General features: G+C 52.0%; 2 protein-coding genes across 5 annotated transcripts in view; one reads left to right on the forward strand and one right to left on the reverse strand.

The window, feature by feature from the left end:
• Positions 1-387: 387 nt before the first annotated feature.
• LOC135004599 (CST complex subunit CTC1-like) lies at positions 388-9,516 on the forward strand (the record flags this gene model as incomplete). The annotated part of the gene is made up of 20 exons (XM_063951834.1): positions 388-523; positions 711-995; positions 1,303-1,431; positions 1,516-1,742; positions 2,112-2,286; positions 2,374-2,526; positions 2,778-2,886; positions 3,804-3,885; positions 3,974-4,280; positions 4,359-4,448; positions 6,171-6,263; positions 6,345-6,406; positions 6,493-6,593; positions 6,661-6,823; positions 6,998-7,069; positions 7,153-7,297; positions 7,369-7,430; positions 8,137-8,299; positions 8,388-8,505; positions 9,301-9,516. Coding segments are annotated over 20 exons (2,827 nt in total), but the record flags the coding sequence as incomplete, so codon positions are not given.
• Positions 9,517-10,615: 1,099 nt separating this feature from the next.
• The window catches only part of LOC135004600 (period circadian protein homolog 1-like), a 32,250-nt gene continuing 25,788 nt past the window's right edge, over positions 10,616-17,077 (reverse strand). For 3 of the 4 annotated variants that reach the window (XM_063951837.1, XM_063951836.1, XM_063951838.1), the window contains exons 11-23: positions 16,862-17,015; positions 16,663-16,771; positions 16,420-16,551; positions 14,650-14,761; positions 14,414-14,570; positions 14,173-14,288; positions 13,882-14,073; positions 13,483-13,692; positions 12,618-13,354; positions 12,330-12,486; positions 11,794-11,971; positions 11,555-11,705; positions 10,616-11,232 (exon numbers count right to left, since the gene is read on the reverse strand). In XM_063951837.1, the coding sequence (XP_063807907.1) occupies positions 11,104-11,232; positions 11,555-11,705; positions 11,794-11,971; positions 12,330-12,486; positions 12,618-13,354; positions 13,483-13,692; positions 13,882-14,073; positions 14,173-14,288; positions 14,414-14,570; positions 14,650-14,761; positions 16,420-16,551; positions 16,663-16,771; positions 16,862-17,015 (2,534 nt within the window). In that variant the 3' untranslated portion in view covers positions 10,616-11,103. The remainder of the gene's footprint in view (positions 11,233-11,554; positions 11,706-11,793; positions 11,972-12,329; positions 12,487-12,617; positions 13,355-13,482; positions 13,693-13,881; positions 14,074-14,172; positions 14,289-14,413; positions 14,571-14,649; positions 14,762-16,419; positions 16,552-16,662; positions 16,772-16,861; positions 17,016-17,077) is intronic. The other variant, XM_063951839.1, reaches the window with a different exon arrangement.

Consider the following 17,077-nt stretch of genomic DNA (forward strand, 5'->3'; position numbering starts at 1 on the left):
TATTCATGCCGTCGGCTGGTATTCTATTGAATGCCACGTTCTGCGGCATACTGGAGGTGTGAGCTGGTAAAATGCTCACCGTGGTTTAACAATAAATTCTTTCCTCGAAATGTCCGTCTCCCTGGGCACAGTTCCTATAACTGGAGTCTGGAGGAGGGCATAGAGGGAGGAGCCAGTTCACACCCCTTTTAAAGTCTTAAAGTGCCCATGTCTCCTGCGGATCCCGTCTATACCCCATGGTTCTTGAAGCATCCCCAGCATCCTGTACGGACTAAGAGAAAAGGATTTACCGGTAGGTATCAAAATCCTATTTTCTTACCTTTTTGTTCCATTCCTGCGACACTTTATACCGACATCACTCTTCATGTTACCCCTCTGTTCTCCCAGGTCCCACCCTCGGGGATTCCGTGTTTCAGTTACCGGACGTCTGTTATCGGTCACATCACTTGTCCAGATCCGGAGCAAAACGTTCTTTTCCTTCAACCTTCAAGATACAAAAAAGTCTGTTCCCGTCATCGTTCAGGTGAGTGTGTCACCCTGCAGGGGAAAGGACCGGCTTGTAGGCCCCTTCTGTCTGGATCACCCTGCAGGGGGAGGGGCAGGCTCATAGCCCAATTCTGTCTGTGTAACTGTGTCACCCTGCAGGGGGAGGGACAGACATTCATCTCTTTCCAATGCGTGTCGCTGTTTTAATTATTACATTTTCGCAGGTTCCATCTAAGCTCTCATGGTACCACGCTCTCCATGTTGGTGACACGTACGAAGTGACCTCTCTCTCTGTGTCCTCTCTGCATGGCTCCTCTCAGCACATTTTCGCTGTGACCTCCTCTTCCCACCTTCTTTTTCGTTCTCCACTTTCCTCACCTGCCTCTGACCCAACGAGTGAGGGGTCAGAAGACCTGACGGCTCCCAGTGAGGAATACGTGGACTTCAGACTACCCCAGGAGACAGACAGACAGAGACACCACAAGGAGTCCAAGACTTTAACCTACCAGGTGAGGAGACCGGGTGATCGCTATCATTGTCCACAGTAAGGGGAGCCAGGCAACATCTCCGTAACACCTAGTGCAGATCTCGGGACACTATACAGATTACGTGGGCAGGCTTGACGGGAGAGAACAGCAGGTAGGGGCACCACGACAAAGACTAGTAGGTAGGTATGTGACGGGACTACCTAGCAGATAAGTGCATTGTGGGACAGACTAGCAGGTAGGTGCATAAGACCGACAGTACAAACACGTTCTCCAGTCGTGTCCTGGTCAGATAACTTCCACCATGCTCGCTGTCCTTCTTCTCCCCTAGGGGGTGATAACGCGCCTCCGGGACGCTCATGCCGGTCTCTATGAGCTGGATGGGGCAGTGGTCCTGTGCACAGCGTACACACAGCTACGGAACGGTGGGAGAGGAATGAGGACGGGAGCCAGAGTGGAGGTGAGAGCTGGGGTCCCAGGGTTACGTTCCCGCCTGCTGTCCTTTCATGGGGACTTGGCACCGCTCACTTTCTATCTCTCGCAGGTATTTGATGCTCACCTTCAGCAGTCTCCCAGCCCTCTCTTTCCCACGCTTGTGGTCTCATGCTGTCTGAGAAGTAGGGTCACGATCCGCCACTTCTCACGTCTCAGCACTCCATGTTCTTCTGTTTCTGGAACCAGTAATGTTCATCTCCACCTTCTCTTCCACTACCGGCTGAGGCTTCCGGAGTATCTGTGGGTGTGCGATACCGTGGAGAAGGTTCATGAGAAGTAAGCTCCGGTGGTGGTGGTGGTGTGTGGGGAGAGGGGACGTTCTGGATTGGGGGGATAATATCAGGAAGGATACATATGAGGGATCCTATAAAGGTGGAGAAGGTTCTCTTGGATAGAGCACGGGAAAGGCAAAGGGGGAGGTGTATCAAACCTTCAAGAGGGATAAAGTACCGGCCAATCAGCTCCTATCTACCATGCCACTGGCTGTGGTTAAAAAATGACAGAAACTGATTGGCTGGTACTTTATCTCTCTCCAAGGCTTAGTAAATAGACTCCTTAGTGTGGATGGTGTAGACCGCTATACGTGTAGTAGTCAGTATGGAGGTGCCAAAACATGTTACAGACCTATTTTTACTGGTCCTTTAGGCTGTGTCCTCGTCTCGTCAGACGGCGCTGTCTTGGACAGTCCCTAGGTTCTGGTGCTCAGGGCCTCACAGAGAATCTCTTGCACCCTACGCTCTCCTCCTTTACAAATGGGAGGCGTGAGAGGGACCTGCAGGAAGAGATGCTAGCAGACACTCATGACTGTCCTCTGCGGGAGGTAAGAGACCTGGGGGGGGGGGGTAATGGGTAACGTGTGGTGTCCATGATCTAATGACGATGTCACTTTTTTCCTCCTCTTCCTCAGTACTCTCCCCTCTCTCCTCCCTGGTGTCTCCCTCATCTCTGTCATATCCCCTCTCTAGTCTCTACCTCACAGTATCTCCAGAGCGAGGAATCTAATCACAGTCTCCACTGGTCCCATTACTCTCTGCGGTCTGAAGACCTGTCCTCCCCTCATGTGAGTCCCGGCGTATTAACCCTGGTGTTATTTGAGTGGGGTCCTGTGTAACGTTGTCCGTCTTCTGGACATATGTTGGTTTCTAAAGCTCTTTCTATAGCGCGCAGCTTCCATGTCGCTACTGGCCCTTCAGTAGTAGGTGATCATTGGCCTGTAGTTATAGATACTGACCAGCACTGTACTGCCTGCAGTAGCACACGCAAAGGTGAAGGAGGAACGTGTTGTCTATATGTAACATGTCTCTGCCACAGGTCCTCCTTGGTGTGCTTCATGTTTCCTCCTCAGGATCACTCCAATTAAAGGACCAGTTGTCTACTCTGACCTGCCTGATCCTGCCATGCCCACCTATCGCCTGGTTAGGTGAGTTACTATTCACTACTGTTCAGGATTCATTATCAATGGTAATGAGCAGCCATCCCTCCTGTTCCCCCCGGGTAATGAGCAGCCAGCCCTCCTGTTCCCCCCGGGTAATGAGCAGCCAGCCCTCCTGTTCCCCCCAGGTAATGAGCAGCCAGCCCTCCTGTTCCCCCCGGGTAATGAGCAGCCAGCCCTCCTGTTCCCCCCTGGTAATAAGCAGCCAGCCCTCCTGTTCCCCCCGGGTAATGAGCGTCCAGCCCTCCTGTTCCCCCCTGGTAATGAGCAGCCAGCCCTCCTGTTCCCCCCTGGTAATAAGCAGCCAGCCCTCCTGTTCCCCCCCGGGTAATGAGCGACCAGCCCTCCTGTTCCCCCCTGGTAATAAGCAGCCAGCCCTCCTGTTCTCCCCTGGTAATGAGCAGCCAACCCTCCTGTTCCCCCCTGGTAATAAGCAGCCAGCCCTCCTGTTCCCCCCTGGTAATGAGCAGCCAGCCCTCCTGTTCCCCCCTGGTAATGAGCAGCCAGCCCTCCTGTTCCCCCCTGGTAATGAGCAGCCAGCCCTCCTGTTCCCCCCCTGGTAATGAGCAGCCAGCCCTCCCGTTCCCCCTTGTAATGAGCAGCCAGCTCTCCTGTTCCCCTCTGGTAATGAGCAACCAGCCCTCCTGGTCCCCTCTGGTAATGAGCAACCAGCCCTCCTGTTCCCCCCCTGGTAATGAGCAGCCAGCCCTCCTGGTCCCCTTGGTAATGAGCAGCCAGCCCTCCTGTTCCCTCTCCCCCCCTGGTAATGAGCTACCAGCCCTCCTGGTCCCCTTCGTATTGAGTAGCCAGCCCTCCTATCCCCCCCCCACCTCCGGGTGCCCGCGCTGTACTGGTTGATAATTTAGCTCCCCTAGAAACAATCCTTCCTAATATTTCTCTCCTAGGCTGCGTCCTAGAGGTGCGCCAGTATCAGCTGGTGACGGAAAGCATCCGGAACAAGGAGACCAGAGAGGATCCTCACAGCAAGTAACTGCCTCTCCTCTCTCTAGAACTCCCTTCTCTCTGTACTGCCACTCATACTCATCCGCCCTCTCTTCTCCTGTCTCTCCACCAGGACTTACGCTGTATTTCTCACCCGGGATGCCCGAGTTCTTCACTCGTCTAATAGCTGCCCCTCCTGCCCTGTCCCGGGGTCCAACCTGCCCACGCCTAGTAAGGTGCCACGGTTGGAAGAGTCTTGGGCACAGCGCCACCTACTGATTGACAGTCTGGAGGGCAGGCTGATCGTTCCTGGACATGACAAGGGGATACAGTTCCAGGCTAGGGCGTCATGGGTGGATCTCCAGGAGCTTTCCACAGAGGAAGGGGAGAGCGAGCCAGGGAGGGCGGCTGAAAGTAAGGGAGGTGAACAGGTTTCTAAGGTACGGACGTGGGTCCCTTAGTCCTGATTACACTCTCGGTGGCTGTGTGCATCCTACTCTGTATTCCTCCATCTACAGGTTGTCCTGCAGTTCCCTTCTTCCTCTGTGCGGTGGTTTCATTTCCTCCAACCCAACAGGATGTATCGTATCACTGCGACGGGAGAGCCGGTGAGACCCCACTGCCCATCACTGGAATTACTGTACTCAGTCTCCTGCCTACTTACACCCTACAGGGGGAGGGACAGGCTCATAGCTCCCTTCTGTCTGTGTCACCCTGCAGGGGGAGGGGCAGGCTCATAGCTCCCTTCTGTCTGTGTCACCCTGCAGGGGGAGGGGCAGGCTCATAGCTCCCTTCTGTCTGTGTCACCCTGCAGGGGGAGGGACAGGCTCATAGCTCCCTTCTGTCTGTGTCACCCTGCAGGGGGAAGGACAGGCTCATAGCTCCCTTCTGTCTGTGTCACCCTGCGGGGGGAGGGACAGGCTCATAGCTCCCTTCTGTCTGTGTCACCCTGCAGGGGGAGGGACAGGCTCATAGCTCCCTTCTGTCTGTGTCACCCTGCAGGAGGAGGGACCGGCTCATAGCTCCCTTCTGTCTGTGTCACCCTGCAGGGGGAGGGACAGGCTCATAGCTCCCTTCTGTCTGTGTCACCCTGCGGGGGGAGGGACAGGCTCATAGCTCCCTTCTGTCTGTGTCACTGTGTCACCCTGCAGGGGGAGGGACAGGCTCATAGCTCCCTTCTGTCTGTGTCACTGTGTTTCCCTGCAGGGGGAGGGACCGGCTCATAGCTCCCTTCTGTCTGTGTCACTGTGTCACCCTGCAGGGGGAGGGACAGGCTCATAGCTCCCTTCTGTCTGTGTCACCCTGCAGGGGGAGGGACAGGCTCATAGCTCCCTTCTGTCTGTGTCACTGTGTCACCCTGCAGGGGGAGGGACCGGCTCATAGCTCCCTTCTGTCTGTGTCACCCTGCAGGGGGAGGGACAGGCTCATAGCTCCCTTCTGTCTGTGTCACCCTGCAGGGGGAGGGACAGGCTCATAGCTCCCTTCTGTCTGTGTCACTGTGTCACCCTGCAGGGGGAGGGACAGGCTCATAGCTCCCTTCTGTCTGTGTCACCCTGCAGGGGGAGGGACAGGCTCATAGCTCCCTTCTGTCTGTGTCACTATGTCACCCTGCAGGGGGAGGGACAGGCTCATAGCTCCCTTCTGTCTGTGTCACCCTGCAGGGGGAGGGGCAGGCTCATATCTCCCTTCTGTCTGTGTCACTATGTCACCCTGCAGGGGGAGGGACAGGCTCATAGCTCCCTTCTGTCTGTGTCACTATGTCACCCTGCAGGGGGAGGGGCAGGCTCATAGCTCCCTTCTGTCTGTGTCACTGTGTCACCCTGCAGGGGGAGGGGCAGGCTCATACCTCCCTTCTGTGTCACCCTGCAGGGGGATGGGCAAGCTCATGGCTCCCTTCTGTCTGTGTCACCCTGCAGGGGGAGGGACAGGCTCATCACTCCCTTCTGACTGTGTCACCCTGCAGGGGGAGGAGCAGGCTCATAGCTCCCTTCTGTCTGTGTCACTATGTCACCCTGCAGGGGGAGGGGCAGGCTCATAGCTCCCTTCTGTCTGTGTCACCCTGCAGGGAAATGGACAGGCTCATACCTCCCTTCTGTCAGTGTCAACCTGCAGGTGGAGGGGCAGGCTCATAGCTCCCTTCTGTATGTGTCACTGTGTCACCCTGCAGGGAGAGGGACAGGCTCATAACACCCTTTTGTCTGTGTCACCCTGCAGGCGGAGGGACAGGCTCATAGCTCCCTTCTGTACGTGTCACTGTCACCCTGCAGGGGGAGGGGCAGGCTCATAGCTCCCTTTGACAACATCCATAATATAGAATTTATATATTTTAGGACTCTGGGATTTTTGATCTCTGCTCCCCGGAAATGCCGCCCGGTCCTCGCTGCCTTAAAGTCCGCAGTGCCTGGACACTAGAAGATGTGGAGGTAACGAATTAGTTGTATTATTAACAAGCTGAGCCTTCTGCATTGTATGTACACTCTGATCTATCCATCGTGTCTGTTCAGGCCCCCAAGCATCTACGGTGCCAAGCCGAAGGTCTCTCTATAGGAGACGCGTTGAAGGGCAGGTCAGTGACCCCGACGTCAGTGTAACTGCCACAAGACATCCTGAAATGACTGGCGTGTCACTCACAAGTATTGTGTTTTTCCCCAGCTCCTGTGGCTCCCTGTTGTCTGTGACTGGAGTTGTATCCAGTCGCTGCATGTGCCACACACAGAGCACACGTGTACAGCCATCCAGAACGCGCGCTCCTGGTAAGCACAGCGCCTCTTCTCACTCCGTATTCCCAGGAAGACCCTGACGCCCTGTGTTCCTCCTCAGATAGCTTCCTGCCACACGGCGTCTCCCTCAAAGTCAACCTGACGCAGCCAGACAGCCAATCATCTGCATCTGTTTACCTGGATCTGTTCCGGGGGCCCTACCCTCTGGGGCTGCTACCAGGGGCCACCGTATTCATGCATGGACTCGAGAGGAGAGTGTCCAGGTATTCTCTCCAGTTTCCTAGGTTCTGGGACCTGGTGCCATTAGACATCTGGCTTGTGGTCCCTGAAGGGCAGTAGCGAGGCTGTTCCCTGCAAGGATGGTGGCAGCTGGGGCTGGACAGTAATGGGGAAGCTGCTGACCTTTTCATACACATTTATTCTTCTATCTCCTCAAGGTCTGGCCGGGCCTATCTCCGAAGCGTGCCCACCACCTATGTGAGCGTCCTGAGCTCCCCGGCGTTGGACAGGTGAGTGAGCGGTATTCGCAGTCCACTCTTTTACTCTGGTTACTAATGCTGTGTCCATCCTCCTCTGTTCCTCCTGTGATCAGTGAGAATATTTCCGTGCCCCCACACGTCCTGTTCAGGAACCTGCCCGGTCCACCGACCCCACAACGTGCGGTCTGCTCGGTGACCTGCGTCTTCAGTTTGGCTCTGTGCTGGGATTGCTCCATGTGCGGGAGCACCTTCCTACAGGTAGTTGTGCAGTTCTGGGGCTCCTGAAGTTTCCTGCGGTCACCCGGCTAAGTCTCCTCTCCCATCTCTAGGCTGCCTGCGACCGCTCCCCCTCTTGCACCTCTTCATCCGGGGTCTTCAGAGCCAAAGCCTGGTGAGTAGCCAGCTGTAGACACGTGAGGCATTGTAATAGGGCACACCCTGCCATCCTTGCTGCATCGAAACGTGTACCCCATGACCCCCACCAGGTGGCCGTTGTGCAGCAAACCAGGTGCACAGCACGAAACACTAGGCGACAGTCGACTCCTTTGTGTCTTTGTCCGGGATGTAATGAAGTCCGAGGTGAGGTTTCGGCGATGTAGCCGCTTCATTTAAAGCAGAAATTTGTTTTAAGGCAAAACAAACCTGGTTTTGCTTTTAAAATAAACACACTGCTTTAAATACAGCGGCTACATTCCCAAAATCTCACCTCTGCTCATATCTTGCAAGGTTACTACATTAGGGCCAATACAGTTTCACTCAAGTTGGGTGTAAGATCCGCTTTGAAGGTGCTGGGTCTCTTGATTTCACTTCTCCGTGTGTAGGTGACTGGTGTATTCTCACCTGTTAAGACTTATCTAATTGATTTAGGGGGAGATGTATCAAACCTTCGAGAGATAGCGAAGTTGCCTGTAGCAACCAGTTTCTAGCTGTCATCTATCTAGAACAGTCTATGAAATGACCAAAGATGATTATTTCTCAAGTGGAACCTTGGTACCTAGTGCCTGCTGCAGAGATTTATACAGGGAAGCGATAAGGTGGAGGACCAGGAGTACAAGGGCTGAGATAATGCTTATTCTTCTCATCTGTCATTGCCTCAGTGTGAAAGCGGAGGATGGATCAGGGGAAGTCCAGGTCTACCTCCAGGACGAGGCAGTCTTGCTCATGCTTGGCGTTTCTCATGACCTCTGGGAAGCATTGCAGGCGCGGGTTCTCTCCCGGGGGAAGGTGACAGTCAAGATCCGGGGGAGAAGTGAGATGCCGGTAAGTGCACCCCGGGGCTTCTTTTGGGCAATCATAAAGAGCGCAGCAAGAAGTTAGTCTGATAACACCAGCGCGCTTTCCACCACAGAGTGAAGAGAAAAGTGAAGACCCTCTCGTAGACTATCTGACGTTCCTAATGTCCCGGCCAGGAGTCTCTCGACCCTTAATTCTGACATTCAGAACGCATGCGGGAGATCGCCCCTCAGGTGATATTTAAGAAGAAAATAATACCAGTTAAATGATTGACCAAATCCCACTTCTGGCACCAATGTAATTTTTATTACTCAGCACCTACCTCTCATACCAGCTGGTGTTAATACAGTAGCTAAAATCTACAGTCTATATTACCTTCTACAACTCTTTTCAAGTCTAGTAAGTTGTAAATTTCTGCATTGAATGTGTATATACTCGTACCTATGTATTTGTGGTGACTTGCATAGTACATTAACCATATACAAAGGAACTATTTATTGTTTCAAAGACCTTGCATATTATGAAATTAGTTTCTATCCCCCAGAAGTGCTAACAATTTAACATTCTGATCTGTTTTCCTGTAATGTGACTTGCCTGATTATGGCTATCTTAAGATATTGTTTAATATTACACCAGTGGTTTCCAAACTTTTTTGAATCACGGCACCCTAGAGTATCAGAATTTTTTTCACGGCACCCCTAGGCCAAAAATTTCTTATTGAGAAATTTAGAAACAAATATTAAATTAAGTAGATTGTGTTTATATGTCATCTTTAGGCTCAACTGTGTGGTGAGGGACAAGATTTGCTACTGTTTGTCCCCATATTTTATGACTGACAGCTACTAGCACTAGTTTTGCCTATTATATTGACCATAAATAATTTGAATTGGTCCTGGACCACCAATCCAAGGCACCCCTGCAAGTGTCCCGAGGCACCCCAGGGAGCCACGGCACACAGTTTGGGAACCACTGTATTACACCCTGTTCTTTACTCCTATAGATATTAACACTTTGTCTCCTCCTACCAGCATCGCCACAGCTAACGCACTTCAGACGGGGCGAGCGAGATTATGTCACACACGTTCCTTCGTCCCCTATGGTTACCTGTATACAGCTGCAGGAGGTGGAACCTCGTGTACTATGTCACATGTTCAGAGACCGCAGTCAATCAAATCTCGGTTAAATTATGGTGTAATCATTTTATTAAGTTTCATATATTGACATTAAAACAGTTTTTGTTAATATTTGGCCGTGCCTCTTCATCTCTAAACAAAGTGCAGATAATTGATTTAGGGGAGGAGTAACGGTATTGTTACCTTTTGTAAAAGTTGCTCACTTCCACCTACCATATTTATGTCAACAAGTAAGTGGACTGATGTGTAAACAAAGCAGGTTCAACAACCACTGGTGTTGGTATGAGCAAGAGCAAACTGTCCAGTTAGAAATTAATCTGCAAGATGACCACTTGCGTGGTGCATCTTTCATATAGGGTACATCTGGCTGGGTCTGCAGGTAGACCTGTATATGGAAGAACTACGACCACTGCTCAGATTTGCACAAATGGGAATAAACTGAGATTCCACTCTCTTGGAGGGAAGGGTAAATACCGCCGGCTTACTCTGAGACCTGTTCATGTTGCCATTCACTGAGTAACTGCTGCACCAGTCTGCTGCATTTACAGGCCTGGGGATCGAACTAGGCACTATTCTGGCAATATCTGTCTAATTGTCTGATACAGTGGCAAGTATCGCAGCTAGTTCGGCGTGAACACCAAAACTAGCAATAGTAGCAGCGTCTGCTTTTTTTTTTCTGGTCCACTGGGGTCAGCATATGACTAATAGGCCCGTCACACTGGGTGATTTGTGTGATTTGGACGATGATCGATATGAACGTTGTATGATATTGTCCAAATTGGCTTGCTATGTTTAACGATGAAAAACCAATGAAGAACGACCGCGGGTACGCGCATCGTTCATCGCTGGTGCCGCCACACTAAATGATATGAACGATATATCGTTTATTTCTAAACGAGATCGTTCATAAATATCGCCCAGTGTGTAGGGCCTATTAGATAATTGCAACAGACCTTAATCTGTACAGATGGTCTTACAAAGGCCAAGCGAGTTCTTCTGTGACCATAGCCCAGGGGGGGTACAATTTCTCATTCCCAGTGGATCTCAAAACACATGTTTTGGGTGGAGATGGCTTCCATGTTTGGATGCACCCTGAATCGTAAATGTCTGGCTGACTCTAACCTTCAGTGATTTGGGTATGGAAGGTTCATAAATCCAGTTACCACCAGTAGGAGAATTACTCGCGCTCTTATGGAATAAAAAAAAAAACAACAACAGGAGATCTTTATTTATAAAACCATACAAACAGCGGACAACTCTCACAGTTGACCCACACTCCCCAACGTATGTAACCTGACCCTCCCCAACCTTCACACAGCGATGATAAATAACAGTTTACAAAAATATATATAAAGAGAAAATAAACATCCATCAGGTATATCGACTGTGTCCCTTTCATCCTTCAAAATGGCAGGTACATTTAGCAGCTATGTTTTTGTAGCACACGATGATGACGCTAGACTGAGTAAAGAGTTCTAGAAGATCTACATCAGTTCCCCGAGTTCATCCCTTGACTTAGAACATGAGGAGGTGAAACGCGTCAGCAGTACAGCCCCCCCTCTACCCCACACACACACACACTACCTCAAAGCAGTACTACGTGGGCGCTTCAGTCATTCCGTCAAATGAGTCATTGTGGAAAGATTATGAATAAGGCAGCTTGGGATTGTCAATGATGAGCCAAAGATTGGGTAAATTTCAGCTACATCCAACTGCCCCTCTGGCCTCCTCGCCCCCCACTGTACATTCCCCCCCCTCTTCCATCATTATCGACAAATCCAGGTCTGCGTCGTAGTTGGTTGCATCTGGCGAGCAGCCTGTGCAGGACTGGAGACGACAACAAAAGAAAATGTTAGAAACCGTACCTAGTGACAAGACAGCAGCATCATCTCTGAAATACATTTTACCCAAGCGACATGAAATCTTGGGTTAATCAATACAACTGTATGGTGTTTGCCTTATAATTTATAATACAGTGCAGTGTCAGCTTACTGCCTATAGGGGTTGCTATTGACCATGAAGACAGACCCAGTCACAGACTTTTAATACGTTTAAACAGATAAAAAAAAAAAGAAAGAAATAGAAGTCAGAGTTAGGAAATGACGGAGACGGAGCTGCTCCGCATTCAAATAAGCAGGTATATACTCACGGCAATATTGATGACATTGGGTATTTGACCTCTCCTGACCCACTGATGCACCTCCCCCAACTCCTTCATCTGCTCCTCACTGAACCTGGGCTGGTTCCTCTGTAGTTGTCGGAGCTTCTCCCGGTCCTCCTGAAGGACACTCTCCATGTTTCTGTGAGGACCAGTCAGATGAGCCTTAAATAAGATGGAACTACACGGATGCCCCATATACAAAAACATTTAAGACCTAGTGGTCTAACCTTGAAGGGATTTGGTAGGACATCATGACATCGTGGTCAGCGTTGGCCATCAGCAACCAAAGTGGGTCCTGCATGACGTATCTGATCACCTCCCTCTCTGCCTTCTTGACCCTTAAGTCTGTCTCCGAAGAATCAATGCTCCCAAAATATTTGCTGGTGTTGCTGCTCTCGCTGCTCCCTAGAGGGGATTGGAATGGATATTATTTTAGTGATGTTCTTGAAAGTGTTAAATTGTTGACCTTTTGCCAATTTCTGCATTTTTATGGAATGAAAATGAATTTATTCAAGAATTCTTACCACTGATCTATACAAAAATAATAAACCACATTCCCAGGTTACAGAGATACTTTGATTGAAATGCTCTTTGATCTTCATGATGAAGCTTATTTATAAATGCATTAACCAACTGTGGCCCACTGTGCAGATAGGTGTATCGATCATGAAATTAATTAAAACACCTTCAATTATTATCACATCAGCAGCTAAACTGCGGGATATACTCCAGCTCGTAACTGTGCTCAACATAATATACTCACTAGTGCCACAAGCAGAAGTGCTGCCTCCGTTGGAGCCCATGGACCCGGAAGCAGCAGATCCGGTGCCAGAACAGGAGTCTTCATGAAGCAGAAGATCGAGAAGATCACTGGAGCTGGAGAGAGCATCGTTGTGTGACGATGACTCCTGCTGATCACCCTGAGATGCGAAAAGAGAGGTCATTGGTCAGGAGAGATGGACTTTAAGCAAAGAAAGTGGTGGGGTAAATTTACCAGGCAGGAGGACAGATAAAGCAATGGAGATTTGAGGTAAGCAGAGATTATACTCACCATGCAGTTGTCAGGCTGTCTGTCTTCTTCTCCACTCCCTGGTCCGGCATTAGGTCCTCCAACAGTAACATTTCCTAGGGTCACTCCGTTTCCTCCCTTTACCTCTTCTTCCAAGTCCCATTCCCCTCCTTCTCCTCCTCCTCCTGGTGCGACACCGGGCTGCGGTAACTCCTCAAGCTGCAGCAAGTCTAATTGTAGGGGGGAGCTACACCTTGATGGGAAGAGGCGTTGGGGAGGGGAGGATGATCGGGAAGGTGGAGGACAAGTCGTGATGGGTGCGGGAGATGCAGGAGTTGGAGCCTTTGTGACAGGAGATGGAGCTTCAGCAGTAGAAGAGAAGGAGGGAAAGCCAGATACTCCAGGATAAAAAGGTGGTGCCACTGTGGGAGGTTGGAAGAGATAGTTGGGGAGCACCAATGCCACTATGGGCGTGACGAGAGGATATCTAGAGAGTGAAGGGGTAGCTTCTGCACCAGGAGCCTGGGGTGGCTGGGGAGGAAACATAGGGAGAGGATAACCAGGCATGGCTGTCGGAGGAGGGGGAAGGAGAGGAGCCTCAGGATGGTGAGATGTCGGCATGGAGCTGGGCGGTAGAGGTTTGCCTTGCTTTGGGCGCTTAGCTTTTGATTTTCGACTTTTTCCTCGTCGTCCCCCTATATTTGAACCTTCCCTGGATGAGGACAGGAGGTTGCTAGCAGTAGTATGATGGTATTGGTGGGAGGGTGAGGACTTACCACCTGCCAGGGAAGAAATAGAGGAAACAATTAGGAAGAAAAAGTGAGCAGACATCTAAAAGTTCCAACAAACACATCAACGGAAGAAAAGCAAATGCATCAAAATCACAACAAAGTAACAAAGAGCTGACCTCTGAGGCCTCGCAGTTTCTGCTCTTCCCATACACCGGCAGGTAGAGGGTCAAAAACCCTGAGCTGGCTGAGATTGTGCACTCGGGTGAGAAAGGCCTGCTCCTCTCGCTGAGTGTGGGCCGACAGAACCTCTTTGGTGAGACCCAGCGGACATAATGGTGGTGTGGGTGCGGCCGGGCACGGCATCTCCTCCAGAGGCACCATTTCAGCTGCAATCAATCAGAGGGGATAAAAGGAAAAATGGTGATATGTTAGTTCAAAAAAATCAAAGCAAAAAGGTGCAACAAATCAAGTAAGACACAACAGCTAAAAATCTATTTGGAGACATAGAAGATTACAAATAGAAGCTTCACTAATGTCCATATCTGTTTAACGATATAGTCACCCTAAGTATTTACCCGACTCTGGTGGCTTTTTGTCTCCGACGTGGACTATAGTGCTGCTGAAGCTTCCTTGGCTGGTGATGGAGACTACACTCTCGGCCTTGCTGAGCGGTAGAGGCGGCAGAGGGGCGAGAGTAGAGGAGCCCACCGTAGCGGGCATGGGAGGCGGAGGTATGTGCTGCTGCTGGGATAAACCGCTTGCGGGACCTGTGAAGAGATATAATCTGTAAGGCCAACCCTTTGAGACCTTCCTCGATTCCTATTATCCATATCCACTATATGTCCAATGTGCCTTCCGAGACTCACCTTCCTTGTTACTTTCCTCTGTCCTCTGCTTCTCCTCCTCGGAGGTGGATGAGGTGTAGGAAGAGGAGCCGTACTTCCTTTTCACAGTGCTGGGAATGTTGCAACTTTCCAGGTATCTGGAGAGGAGACCAAGGGAGCGAGTGTGTGAGGGAGAGAGGAAAAGACATTCGGCATAGATAAAAAGGAGGTGACTAAAGGTAAGAAGAGAGGAATCGGGGATCGGCTGGAGGCCACCTCTCACCGGATGATGCTGTCCAGGCAGTTGATCTGCTGGTAAGAATAGTTTGAGTTCTCTTTTCGTGCCAGCTCCTCCGGGGCACAGGGAGTACGGGGGGTCACAGTATCAGGAAGAGTGTTGCATACAGCAGCCGAAGGAGCCGACCGGGGAGGAGCAAGGGCTGCAAGGAGAGGTCACATCAGATTACACCCTGCACCAAGACAAACGTTTCTATGTCTCGGGGCGAGGAGGTGACATACCTTGAAGATGTCCTCTTTTATGCTGACGTATCACCCTGGACCCCAGGAACTGCTGCTGGCCCTGATTCTTTACCATATTCACATTCTGGCAGAACTCCTGAAATGTCATCTGCTGGAATGGGACAGATATTTATTACCTTTCTCTGTGTGACCCAGCAGGAGAGGGGAGGGACAGTCTTATAGCTCCCTACCGTCTGTCTCACTGTGTCACCCTGCGGGGGGAGGGACAGGCTCATAGCTCCCTACCGTCTGTCTCACTGTGTCACCCTCCAGGGGGAGGGGCAGGCTCATAGCTCCCTTCTGTCTGTGTCACTGTGTCACCCTGCAGAGGGAGGGGCAGGCTCATAGCTCCCTTCTGTCTGTGGCACCCTACAGGGGCGTGGGGGGGGGGGGGGCAGGCTCATAGCTCCCTTCTGTCTGTGTCACCCTGCAGGGGGAGGGACAGGCTCATAGCTCTCTTCTGACTGTGTCACCCTGCAGGGGGAGGGACAGGCTCATAGCTCCCTTCTGTCTGTGTCACTGTGTCACCCTGCAGAGGGAGGGGCAGGCTCATAGCTCCCTTCTGTCTGTGGCACCCTACAGGGGCGTGGGGGGGCAGGCTCATAGCTCCCTTCTGTCTGTGTCACCCTGCAGGGGGAGGGACAGGCTCATAGCTCTCTTCTGACTGTGTCACCCTGCAGGGGGAGGGACAGGCTCATAGCTCCCTTCTGTCTGTGTCACCCTGCAGGGGGAGGGACAGGCTCATAGCTCCCTTCTGTCTGTGTCACCCTGCAGGAGGAGGGACCGGCTCATAGCTCCCTTCTGTCTGTGTCACCCTGCAGGGGGAGGGACAGGCTCATAGCTCCCTTCTGTCTGTGTCACCCTGCGGGGGGAGGGACAGGCTCATAGCTCCCTTCTGTCTGTGTCACTGTGTCACCCTGCAGGGGGAGGGACAGGCTCATAGCTCCCTTCTGTCTGTGTCACTGTGTTTCCCTGCAGGGGGAGGGACCGGCTCATAGCTCCCTTCTGTCTGTGTCACTGTGTCACCCTGCAGGGGGAGGGACAGGCTCATAGCTCCCTTCTGTCTGTGTCACCCTGCAGGGGGAGGGGCAGGCTCATATCTCCCTTCTGTCTGTGTCACTATGTCACCCTGCAGGGGGAGGGACAGGCTCATAGCTCCCTTCTGTCTGTGTCACTATGTCACCCTGCAGGGGGAGGGGCAGGCTCATAGCTCCCTTCTGTCTGTGTCACTGTGTCACCCTGCAGAGGGAGGGGCAGGCTCATAGCTCCCTTCTGTCTGTGGCACCCTACAGGGGCGTGGGGGGGGGGGGCAGGCTCATAGCTCCCTTCTGTCTGTGTCACCCTGCAGGGGGAGGGACAGGCTCATAGCTCTCTTCTGACTGTGTCACCCTGCAGGGGGAGGGACAGGCTCATAGCTCCCTTCTGTCTGTGTCACTGTGTCACCCTGCAGAGGGAGGGGCAGGCTCATAGCTCCCTTCTGTCTGTGGCACCCTACAGGGGCGTGGGGGGGCAGGCTCATAGCTCCCTTCTGTCTGTGTCACCCTGCAGGGGGAGGGACAGGCTCATAGCTCTCTTCTGACTGTGTCACCCTGCAGGGGGAGGGACAGGCTCATAGCTCTCTTCTGACTGTGTCACCCTGCAGGGGGAGGGACAGGCTCATAGCTCCTCCTCTGTCTGTACAGTGACACAAATAGAAGGGGAACCATAAGTCTCTCCCCAGTCATAGACACGGGGTGGGAGGGTCAGGATAGTCTAATTGGTCCTACTTACAGGTTTGGGATCTGCCGCCTCCTCGGTGATCATGGCGTTGCTGTCGCTAGATGACGCGTTGCAGTGGAACGGCTCCTGTGATATGTTGCTACAGCCGCTGCCGTTGCCCCCGGAGGCTGTGCTGTGTACCGGCTGTAAGATACAGGTGGAATGAGAGAACAGAAACAACCGGCTACTCGCTGGGCACACAGTAACACGGGTCTATGGCCGGGGGCGGACACAGAGGCACAGACCAGTCCGTACCTGCATCAGGATCCGATGAATCTGCTCCGACAGCTCCTGAATGTCGGGGTCCAGAGTTTTAAGCTCCGCTCCTTTCGGGGCCGTAAACACATCTTCATTACGAGGACTTCTGTGGAACAGAGCAATCGTAAGACATTACCCTAAGATGGGCCAATCTCTAAATCTCACTTACATGAAGGGGGGGAGGGGGGTGACTTACGTGCGGACTTTGTGTCGCCCGAGTATGAAGGACACCTTTCTACTCCACGGATTCACAAAACTGCTCCAGCTGGTATCGATGGTCACATACGCCCCGGAGCGGGTGCACAGGCGGATGGGAGAGTGGTCAAACGGTTGGCCAGCCTGCTGGAGAACTGAGGAGGGGGAAGAACGACGACACATTACAAAATTGATGACTGAGGAGGGGAAGAACGAC

The sequence above is a fragment of the Pseudophryne corroboree genome, unplaced genomic scaffold, assembly GCF_028390025.1.
Source record: "Pseudophryne corroboree isolate aPseCor3 unplaced genomic scaffold, aPseCor3.hap2 scaffold_1940, whole genome shotgun sequence".
NCBI lineage: Eukaryota > Metazoa > Chordata > Amphibia > Anura > Myobatrachidae > Pseudophryne > Pseudophryne corroboree.